Source organism: Oryx dammah, unplaced genomic scaffold (genome assembly GCF_014754425.2).
Source record: "Oryx dammah isolate SB20612 unplaced genomic scaffold, SCBI_Odam_1.1 HiC_scaffold_2, whole genome shotgun sequence".
NCBI classification, from domain to species: Eukaryota; Metazoa; Chordata; class Mammalia; order Artiodactyla; family Bovidae; genus Oryx; species Oryx dammah.
Window position 1 is genome coordinate 37934321 of NW_024070186.1, and position 12390 is coordinate 37946710.

At 37.7% G+C, this 12390-nt stretch overlaps 1 protein-coding gene across 1 annotated transcript in view; it reads left to right on the plus strand.

The window, feature by feature from the left end:
• CPB1 (carboxypeptidase B1) overlaps nucleotides 1-12390 on the plus strand; it is a 39470-nt gene that overhangs the window by 11750 nt on the left and 15330 nt on the right. The window contains exons 4-9 of the mRNA XM_040234432.1: nucleotides 6274-6373; nucleotides 6462-6563; nucleotides 7412-7513; nucleotides 10362-10472; nucleotides 10559-10649; nucleotides 11816-12018. Of these exons, the coding sequence (XP_040090366.1) occupies nucleotides 6274-6373; nucleotides 6462-6563; nucleotides 7412-7513; nucleotides 10362-10472; nucleotides 10559-10649; nucleotides 11816-12018 (709 nt within the window). The remainder of the gene's footprint in view (nucleotides 1-6273; nucleotides 6374-6461; nucleotides 6564-7411; nucleotides 7514-10361; nucleotides 10473-10558; nucleotides 10650-11815; nucleotides 12019-12390) is intronic.

Consider the following 12390-nt stretch of genomic DNA (forward strand, 5'->3'; position numbering starts at 1 on the left):
ACCCAGGTTCAATCCCTGGGTTGAGAAGATTCTCTGTAGAAGGGAATGACAACCCACTCCAGGATTCTAGCCTGGAGAATCCCATGGACAGAGGAGCCTGGCCGGCTACAGTCCATGGGGCCGCAGAGTCGGGCACAATTGAGCAACTAACACTTTCACTTTCTATGTAACAGAAACCATTTACTGTACACGTTTCACCAAAACAGCTTTTCAGATTTTTCAGTGATTCCAGCTCTCTTCACCAAGATTTGCATCATTTGGTAGTTTTAATCAGATTCTGAACTACCATGGGAAAAAATTCAAAATGTGTGCACCAAGAAAAATAACTATATTTTTAAATGCTTATGTTGTACCCTAGGTACACAAAGACTAAGAATTGGATGGTGTAAATCTCGCACTTACAGTTCTGAACGTTGACAGAACCTTTTGGTGGGTCTGTGTCCTACCCAATCCAGGAAGAGACTGATTGTTGCTCTCTATCTGAAACATGTTTCTGCACATTGCAAATCTGAATAGTAAAGTGTCCTTGGATAACAATGTGTACACAGTAATGTTCTTCAGTGGCAATAGGTGTGCAGTCTGGGAAGTGACCAAATACTCCATTTCAGGAATCTAAAAGGGGGAGAAAACTGTCATGTCTCTCCTCAGACACTGTGTTTCTTGCTTTGTTGGGAGTCTGTTATGTAATTTGCATGCACACGTGAAAAAAAAGAAGTTGGATAGCACTACAAAAGAAACATACAAAAGTATAAAATAGTGTACATGCCTCTGTACTTTGGAGCTGTAATGCAGTCCCTGTTACATTAAGAGGCATTGTTTTAATCTCCTGGAATAGAAGCTCATTATTTAGTAATAATATTTTGTAATATAGCTAAAGTAGTGCTTTATCCTAAATCTAGTAAAATCAAATAATCATAGGGCTGGAAGGGTTCATTTAAAGTCAATCCCCTACCTTCAGGCAAAAGTCAGCACCACATTTCAACCTCATTCTGAAAATCTCTTGTAAGTTACTAGAGGACACTTTTACTCTTGAGTGTCATCTTAAATCTAATTAGTTTTATTATGCTTCTTTCTTTTGACTATTGATGAAAATGTTTAATATTTAACATAATAATAACTCTAACAGAATGTCTCCTTTTATTACCAAACAAAACACCAACCTCCTAGTAGTCACTTATTCTCCCAAATAATTTGAATCTGAAGATTGGATGAAAAAGTAAAGATATTGCAACATGCTGTGAAAACCCTACTTCCTACTCCATTTAGAGCTGGTTCGTGGTAGGTCAGAAATCACCATGGTTATGGTCTTAGATACAAATATCTATTGAATGTCCTGAGGCTGGGAGCAATTAATTTATGATTTCTTTTCTCTGGGCACCCATTAAGAAGCCATGTGACCTAGATGATTAGGTTACTTGTTCACTGAAAATGGAAAATCTTGATAAAGGGAAAGTGGATGTCATTGACCATTTCCTCTTGTATTTTTAGTTTTGCCATTCTGTTAGAGAAGCTTATACTTACCAGGCAGGATTTGTTCTTTCAAATTGATGATCTTGGAATATAGCTGTTTTCTTAAAGGTTTCTGCCTACTGATTTTTAGTTTTCTTTCTTTCTTTTTTTTTTTTCTGTATGAGTTACTTTTAGTTTTTTTATTTTTATTTTTACTTTATTTTACTTTACAATACTGTATTGGTTTTGCTATACATTGACATGAATCCGCCATGGGTGTACATGAGTTCCCAATTCTGAACCCCCCTCCCACCTCCCACCGCATATCATCTCTCTGGATCACCCCCGTGCACCAGCCCCGAGCATCCTGTATCCTGCATTGAACATAGACTGGCGATTCGTTTCTTACATGATAGTATACATGTTTCAGTGCCATTCTCCCAAATCATCCCACCCTCTCCCTCTCCCTCAGAGTCCAAAATACTGTTCTATACATCTGTGTCTCTTTTGCTGTCTCACATACAGGGTTATCATTACCATCTATCTAAATTCCATATATATGCATTAGTATACTGTATTGGTGTTTTTCTTTCTGGCTTACTTCACTCTGTATAATGGCTCCAGTTTCATCCATCTCATTAGAACTGATTCAAATGTATTCTTTTTAATGGCTGAGTAATACTCCTTTGTGTATATGTACCACAGCTTTCTTATCCATTCATCTGCTGATGGACATCTAGGTTGTTTCCATGTCCTGGCTATTATAAACAGTGCTGCAATGAACATTGGGGTACATGTTTCTCTTTCAATTCTGGTTTCCTCGGTGTGTATGCCCAGCAGTGGGATTGCTGGGTCATATGGCAGTTCTATTTGCAATTTTTTAAGGAATCTCCACACTGTTCTCCATAGTGGCTGTACTAGTTTGCATTCCCACCAACAGTGTAAGAGGGTTCCCTTTTCTCCACACCCTCTCCAGCATTTATTGCTTGCAGACTTTTGGATCACAGCCATTCTGACTGGTGTGAAATGGTACATCATTGTGGTCTTGATTTGCACTCCACCAGAAAATTACTAGTGCTAACCAATGAATATAGTAAAGTTGCAGGATATAAAATCAACACACAGAAATCCCTTGCATTCCTATACACTAATAATGAGAAAGTAGAAAAAGAAATTAAGGAAACAATTCCATTCACCATTGCAACGAAAAGAATAAAATACTTCGGAATATATCTACCTCAAGAAACTAAAGACCTATATATAGAAAACTATAAAACACTGATGAAAGAAATCAAAGAGGACACTAATAGATGGAGAAATATACCATGTTCATGGATCAGAAGAATCAATATAGTGAAAATGAGTATACTACCCAAAGCAATCTACAGATTCAATGCAATCCCTATCAAGCTGCCAGTGGTATTTTTCACAGAACTAGAACAAATAATTTCAAGATTTGTATGGAAATACAAAAAACCTCGAATAGCCAAAGCAATCTTGAGAAAGAAGAATGGAACTGGAGGAATCAACTTGCCTGACTTCAGGCTCTACTACAAAGCCACAATCATCAGGACAGTATGGCACTGGCACAAAGACAGAAATGTAGATCAATGGAACAAAATAGAAAGCCCAGAGATAAATCCACACACCTATGGACAACTTATCTTCAACAAAGGAGGCAAGAATATACAATGGAGTAAAGACAACCTCTTTAACAAGTGGTGCTGGGACAACTGGTCAACCACTTGTAAAAGAATGAAACTAAATCACTTTCAAACCCCCCAACAAAAATAAACTCAAAATGAATTAAAGATCTAAACATAAGACCAGAAACTATAAAACTCCTAGAGGAAAACATAGGCAAAACACTCTCCAACATAAATTACAGCAGAATCCTCTATGATCCACCTTCCAGAATACTGGAAATAAAAGTAAAAATAAACAAATGGGATCTAATTAAAATTAAAAGCTTCTGCACAACAAAGGAAACTATAAGCAAGGTGAAAAGATGGCCTTCTGAATGGGAGAAAATAATAGCAAATGAAGCAACTGACAAACAACTAATCTCAAAAATATACAAGCAACTTATGCAGCTCAATTCCAGAAAAATAAATGACCCAATCAAAAAATGGGCCAAAGAACTAAATAGACATTTCTCCAAAGAAGACATATGGATGATTTTTAGTTTTCAAGGTTTTTGTTTTGCTTGCTTTGGCTTTGCTTGTTTTTAGTTTTTAGTTACCTTTGAAAATCATTTTCCTAAACCATCTCTATTCTAGACACTTGCTGCCCTGGAGGTTATGAAGATGGTGAAGTGAAAAAGTGAAAGTGTTAGTCGCTCAGTTCATGTCTGACTCATGGACTGTAACTTGCCAGACTCCTCTTTCCATGGAATTCTCCAGGCAAGAACACTGGAGTGGGTAGCCATTCCCTTCTCCAGGGGATCTTCCCAACCCAGGGATCAAACCTGTGTCTCCTGCATTGCAGGCAGATTCTTTACGGTATGAGTCACCAGGGAAGCCCATAATTGGCAACTTTACTATAGTTTAACTTTTTTTCATAAACCTTGAAAAACTCTATATAAATGACCAAGACCTATGAATTTGAGTCAGGTCATTGCATTTTAGAACCGAAAAGGACACTGAATACCAAATACCCCATTATAAAAATTATGAAAGTAAGGCCCAGAGATTAAATGACTTTGCTGAAACCAATCTACATATGAGGCAAAACCATGACCCTGATCTTTTGATTTCTAACTCTAGATTCTTTCTAATTCTACCTTATTTCCTAACAATCCAACTAGGTGTTATAATTAACTTAACTAATTATAACACTTATTATAAACATTGTTCCTAACCATAGCAGGCAGAATGACTGCCCCCCCCCAAAAAAAAAAGACTACATTCCAATCTCTAGAATATCTGAATGTGTTATGTTAATGGCAAAGAAAAGTTAAGAATGTAGATGGAATTAAGGTTGCTATGGAACTAAGGCTACTAAGCAGCTGAACTTAAAATAGGTAGATTATTCTAAATAAATAGGATTCCCAGATAGCATTGTAGTAAAGAATTCACCTGCCCATGCAGGAGACACAGGTTCAATCCCTGGGTGGGGAAGATCCCTTAGAACAGGAAGTGGCAACCTACTCCAGTCAGTATTCTTGCCTGGAAAATCCCATGGACAGAGGAGCTTGGTAGGCTACAGTCCTGGTAGCCTACAGACTCCTGGTAAGCTAGGAGTCACAAGCGTCAGGCAAGACTGAGCAACCGAGCACAGCACAGAGTACAGCATTCTAGATGAGCCCAAAGTAATCACAGGGTCCTTACAAGAGGAAGAGAGAGGCAGAAGAGGAGGTCACAATGATGAAACATGAGAAGGACTTGAGCTGCTGTTTCTGGCTTTGAAGATGGAGCAGGGCAAACAGCCAAGAAATGTGGGCAGCTTCTAAGAAGCTATGAAGGGCAAGGAATCAGATTCTCCCCTGGAGCTTCCGGAAAAGGGCATATTTCTGTGGACACATTGATTTTTACCCCAGCGAGACCTGTGCTGGACTTCTAAACCATAAAATAATAAATTCATGTTGTTTTAAGCCACTTAGTTTGTGCTAACTAACAGCAGCCATATAAAGGAATACACTAACGAAGTACTGATGGCTGTGCTTAGTGGGAAATTTTCTTTCCACAGAATAAATTTTAAACTCTTCTCCTTTTCCATTTTATTATTTTTTTTAATACTACTTAAGAGAGTTAAGACCTTATGACAGTGTTTCCTTCTTGCTAGGAAATCCATACCATTTAGTATTGATTTACTGCATTTTTCCATAAACAGATGCAAGTTCATGCCCAAGTTAACCAAATGAAGGAGAGACCAGGAGGGAGGTTCAGAGAATGTCCCTGACATACTTCATCAGAATGCCCTTGGGGCAGTCAGAGGAGAAGACTTTTGATGTGCGGCTACAATTCTCTGTGTGTCAGATAAAAACATTTCAAGGCTTGACTGTGGATAATAGAAGTTTCTGCAAGCTAGCTACTGCTCATAATGTTTACAGTGCTATGACTAAGGACATTAATGCTCATAAAATTTTGTCCCTTCGAAATACACTTTCCACTCAGAAGCTACAAAGTCAAAGTCACACATACCCACACCTTCACCCCTGCCTCTTATAATACACACTTCCACCCGAATAATCATTTTTAGGAAATAGTAGGCCTCAAAATTTCTGTCAGCAATTTTCATATTACCTTGCTACAAGACCATTCTTAGATTACTTTAAACATGCCAAAAGAAAGACAAGCAGAAGCTGGTACTTTAAACTCAGTGTTCTTTTGTCTAATAAAGCTTCATAAGCATATTAATATTTCTGAATTTCCATGCATTGAGGTATTTTTCTCAAAACCTAAAGAAAGGCCTCAGGTGACTGGATGTCCCAGTTTTCCTGGGAATGAATAGGTTGCTGGGATGTGGGACTTTTAGTGCTAAAACCAGGGAAGTCTTGAGCAAGAAAGACCATAGGTAGGCTTGAGGGCATGCTTTTGTATGGCAGCCCAAAGCCCTGACCCAGAGCGCCCCAAGTACCAGGAAATCATTTTTTCAAATTTAAGGTCCGAGAATAGCCAAACAAGTTTGGGCCAAAGAAGAGCCTGCCTTACTCATATTCTTTGGTATCCTTCTCAATAATTTACTCACTTTCTGAGACAAGTAGCTCAAGTTGAAGAGCATAATCAGAGGACACATCGGACTAGCAGAGACTCTGGGTTGTTTCATATGTTCACTGGGAAACATGCTTATGTTCACAGGAGCACTTCCTCTGGTTTATTACAGGGTATTGATAAGCAACCTGAGATCCATGCTGGAGGCTCAGTTTGATAGCAGAGTCCGCACTACTGGACACAGTTACAAGAAGTACAACAATTGGGAAACGGTATGAAGTATACATGATTTAGACAGACATTGTCTTGAGAACTGAACTGAGAATGTCACATTAATCCATCAATGGTTCCATTTGGTAGATAGAGGCATGGACTGAACAAGTCGCCACTGAAAATCCAGACCTCATCTCTCGCAGTGCCATCGGAACTACATTTTTAGGAAACACTATATACCTCCTCAAGGTAATCCTTTTTAACCATAACCTTGCCATGTCTGAGCACTTTAAATCAATGAATTCTAACACAGAGAACATCTGTTTCACAGACATGTTCATCTCAAGCATTGTTATAACTCTTTCTCTGCATACATCCCTCAGGGAATCCAAACAGAGTACCCAGATTCTTTTATCATGTGTGAATTTTTAAATCATTATTTTGATTTATCCAAAAGGAAAAAATGCAATAAAATAGGAGAAGTCCTATAAATTTAACCACATTCCTGTAAGCAATGTAAATGATCATCTACCTTGATGAAATTCTCCTCTCGCAGATGTTGTTTGCAAATCCATTTGCTAAAGAGGTTCATAAACTTCATGTCTATCAGACAACATTACACAGCATATCAACAATTTGTTACTGTCATCCTCTAATGCCATTTTTATCATGCGATTCTAATGAAGAAAATAAAAAGACAAGGAATAAGTGGGAGAAAAGAAAAAAACTTACAATATTAGCAACAATCATGATTACTTCTAATTACTTATCCAGTTATCTCGGTCATGTCACCTAATAATAGCAATAGAAAATAAACTCCATGTGCATACAATTAAGCAGAGTAATCAAGCATCTTCTGAAAATATGAGCTTGTCAAGCTTAATAAAAATAACAAACAGCCATGTGAGCCTCCAGCTCAAACACTGTGTCTACAGGCAAGAACACACTGTGCAAGTATTATGTTTTAATTTAATCATGGGATATATCTCTTGTTGCTGTCAAGTGTCACCAGTGGAATCCAAAGCCCAGACAGGTAGTGAATGTTAATCTCTGAATGTGGTGAATCAGGGTCTTCCTTTTCCTTTTGTTTGCAATAGGTTGGCAAACCTGGATCAAATAAGCCTGCCATTTTCATGGACTGCGGTTTCCATGCCAGAGAATGGATTTCCCCTGCATTTTGCCAGTGGTTTGTCAGAGAGGTCAGTATGTAGGATGGTTACTGACAGAGCGAAGTAGAAAGTATTTTTTTTATTTCAATCAATCCCTTATAAATTAGCTATAATAAAAGACAATAGCAGCACAGAAAAAAATCATAGTTCCAAGTTCCAAGCTATAAAGGTCACCTAGAAAACTTGATAAGGCAAAATTTTAAAACAGTTAGCAAATTCTATTTATTTGAATTTCACTCATCTTAATTTTCTCACCCACCTTTGGGAAAAAGGCAAACAGGTAGTAAGGTGAATAGGTCATTGAAAAGTTGTGATTGTGGATAATCCACTAACTTGACCATTATCTCCTAGATAATAATCAATGTATACTTCAGAATAAAAGAACATAACACATAGGAGCCCCTACTGTAAATGATACTGTTTTTCACTCCTTTATAAAGGTCAAGGTAAGATATATGTGAAAATCCTTTTAAATATCCATTAGCACATAAATGATATAAAAAGATAATTCAGTCAAGAAAGAAAAGGAAGGAACAGTTCTTTCTTATAGAAGAATTACAGCTAATGGATGTACAAATGAGCAAAACAGAAAGCCATCATTAGAGCACCAATAAATACTTCATGAAAACCTACAGATGGATACAAAAATTATGGGGTAAAAGTTTAAAGAGAAATAGGTTATTTGCAGCATCAAAGCATCTCCCAAAAAATGTATTATACTATATTACACAAGCAAAATTTACAGTAGAGAAACCTAGCAGTGACTACCTTAACCAAGTGATCAGGTTAACAACAGTAGTAACATCACCAGTGTAAGATATAATCAATATCATGTAACCCCTGATATTGTGTACTAAGAAGATAAACCACCTTTTTTGTATTCTTTCCCAAAATGCACAACCTCCTTCTAATCATTAAAAAAATAAATAAACTCAAATCGAGGGACCTTCTGTAAAATACCTAGACCAGTACTCATTAACAATGCCAAAGTCATAATGAAAAGTCAAAGGAATTGTCACAGATAAGAAGAGACTAAAGAGATATGACAACCAAATACAATATGGGAGCCTAGACTGAATCCTACAATAGAAAAAGGGCATTAGTGAAAAAAAAATAGTGAAATCTGAATTAAAGTCTACAGTTTATAGTGAAAGAAAGTGAAGTCGCTCAGTCGTGTCCAACTCTTTGCGACCCTACAGACTGTATTCTGTCTGGACTGTATTCTACCAGACTCCTCCGTCCATGGGATTTTCCAGGCAAGAATACTGAAGTGGGTTGCCATTTCCTTCTCCAAGGGATCTTCCCGACCCAGGGATTGAACCCGGGTCTCCCACATTGTAGGCAGACGCTTTACCGTCTGAGCCATTATTAATTGCTTCACTTTGATCATTGTACCATAGTTATGTAAGATGGTAACATTTGGGAACCTGAGTGAAGGGTATATGAAAACTCCCTGTACTTGCAACTCTTCTATAACTTTCTAAAATTATCTCAAAAGTAAAATTACATTTAAAATATTGAAGTACTTTAAAAATATAAGAATATTATTATGTACAATATACTTTCTTTTGTGTAAAGCATTTTCTGTATCTATTCATTAGGTTCTTGATTTCTAGACATGTTATGTGTCTGATTGGCACCACTTAATTTCAGTGAGTTATTGCACCATCTATAGGACTTCCCAGGTGGCACTAGCGGCAAAGAATCTGCCTATCAATGCAGGAGATGCAAGAAACATGGGTTCAACCCCTGGGTTAGGAAGATTCCCCCAGAGGAGGGCATGGCAAACCACCCCAGTATTCTTGCCTGAAGAATCTCATGGACAAAGGAGCCTGGCAGACTACTGTCCATAGGGTTGCAAAGAGTCAGACACAACTGAAACAATTTAGCATGCACACTCACCATCTGTTCTCTAGGAGAAAGAACTTTCATCATTACTTGGGTTACCTCCAATCATAGACCACCAACAAAACATTCTTTATACCTCCTCCAACCTAAAAAGCACATGCTTCATCATTATTTTAATACACAGACATGTGTAGAGCCACAAAGAGTATTTAAAAACCATTACTACATAGAAGTCTTAAATGTTTTTAAATCTATTCAAGCAAGCCTAGGGAAGAGCTGAAGGTAAATTTGGTATGATCCTGGGGCTGAGGAACTGTGACTAAGAGAATATAATAAATCAGTATAAGCTCCTTCATTCATACGTAAGTGTCCACATCACTTAGCAGGGAGAGCTAGACCCTTAACAGAGCTCCTTTCTCAAGAAAGTGGAGTAAGAAGAAGATTTCCATCATCATGCAATTTGGAGACTTAGTGAGAGCCTCTCCAAAACCCATCAGAGTGATCTCTCTTCACAGTGGGAGGAGGCCTTTTCGTTCTTCTTCCATGTCAGACACTTCCTCTAGTGAGATCGTCTACAAGAATTCTCATCAAAATCAAACAAATTTTTAGATGATAGTATAAGGAACATGCAAAGCCATCAAAGACATTCCTTACTAGGAATAGGCCTTACTCTCATATCCTACTAACTTTGAAAAAAATTTATTGCAATTACTATTTCAAAGGAAATAAGCATTTATGTTCTTTAAAAGTTTTTATTTTATTACAATTTGTCCATCTTTAAAAAGTTGAAATAAAAATAATATCTAAATGAGTTACGTGTGGATAAAAGAGTACTTAGAGAATCAGAAACTATTTTAAACAAAACTATTAGTAATACTTTGCTATTTTCTTTATATCAATATTAATAATCTCTACCTCAAAAAGGGTAACCACTTTTGTTATCAGAGTCAACATTTGTCCAGTCTATGTAAATTTCAGTGCATAATGCATACCATTTTCCATAAAATTCTGCTTTGTAATTTGTACACAGGCTGTTCGGACCTATGGAAATGAGATCCACATGACAGAATTCCTCGACAAGCTAGACTTTTATGTCTTGCCTGTGGTCAATATTGATGGCTACATCTACACCTGGACCACGGTATAAGAACCAATACTAAGAGGGGCTGATAAAATTAAAATTAGCCATTCTGTTGTACTTGTCCTAACCATACACTGCACTTTCAGAACCGAATGTGGAGAAAGACCCGCTCCACCAATGCTGGAACTACTTGCACTGGCACAGACCTCAACAGAAATTTTGATGCTGGTTGGTGCAGTAAGTATCAGGCTGACCATTTCACTCGCATCATGAAAAGCATAGGAAGTAAAATAACAGAAAAACACAACAGTGTCAAAAACAAGAAAAACTATAAAATTTTATACTTTCAAGTTCCAGGTTTCTAAAAGCACAGACAATAAACAGTTTATATATTCAGTGAATAAAGATGCATTGCCTATTCTATTGTGTTCCCAGCTATGTTAGATGCTGGAAACATAAGACTGAACAAACCAGACATAATCCTACTATTTGTGGGATGTACCACCTAGAGGAAATCATCATTAAATAATTATTTAAACAAAAATGTGATAGAATTATAATTTTGTGATTCAACTCTCAGTAAATGATTACAGTAACACAGAAATTTCTCATAGGTATTTGTCCCCTACTTATTAGTTTTCTTATACTATATTGATTTCATCATTTAGTACTACACAAGGACATTAGCTGAAACTCCAAAACTTTGGCCACCTCATGCGAAGAGTTGACTCGTTGCAAAAGACTCAGATGCTGGGAGGGTTTGGGAGCAGGAGGAGAAGGGGACGACAGAGGATGAGATGGCTGGATGGCATCACCGACTTGATGGACTTGAGTTTAAGTGAACTCTGGGAGTTGGTGATGGACAGGGAGGCCTGATGTGCTGCGATTCATGGGGTCACAAAGAGTCGGACACAACTGAGTGACTGAACTGAACTGAGGGACGTTAGGGTTTCCCAGGTGGCACCAGTGGTAAACAGTCTGCCTGTCAATGCAGGAGATGCAAGAGATATGGGTTTGATCCCTAACTGGAAGGTCCCAAGGAGGAAGAGCTAGCAACCCACTCCAGTATTCTTCCCTGGGAAATTCCATGGACAGAGGAGCCTGGCGGGCTACAGTCCACGGGTTCTGATCAGACAAGACTGAGCGTACACACACACGCACACAAGGACATATTGGTGATTCCGCATGCAACTTTTTACCCTGTTAGCTTAAAAGCACCATAATCTTGTGACTAAAAGTATATATACTTTATAATGTATACATATATGGGATGATTATAAAAACACTTGTCAAAACAACTTATTTTTTTAACTCTCTAACACTATAGTTTGAAATTTTGAAACACGCCCTGTAGGAACATCAGTGCATGACCACTTGCCATTAACAGCATCATGTTTTTCCAGGTATTGGAGCCTCTAACAACCCCTGTGCTGAAACTTACTGTGGATCTTCTGCAGAGTCTGAAAAAGAGACCAAGGCTGTGGCTAATTTCATCCGCAACCACCTCTCTTCCATCAAAGCATATCTGACAATCCACTCTTACTCTCAGATGATGCTCTATCCTTACTCCTATGATTACAAACTCCCCAAGAACAACGTTGAGCTGGTAAGTCATTGTGGTGGTAGATCCAGTATTTTGCTATTGAGTGTTTTGTTTTTTTTTTCCTATTCCTGGTGGAAAAAATTATACAATTTCTGGAAGGTCCATGGTTGATCTTTGGTAACAAAAGCAAAACAGATTTACAAGGAATCTGAAATTGTCTAGATATACTGGCTAGAAGAAATATGATTCTCATGCAGAGAATGATCCCCAACATATGGTTCATTCACTAATCTTCCAAATAACAAGAGTTCCACTTCCTCCTGCTTCACCACAACGCTGACACATATGATGATTTCAGATGCATCTGGGGTAATCAACAAGGTTCCTTCACTTCATACATAATCTTCATCAGAAAGTTAATGTTATCAAGCTGTC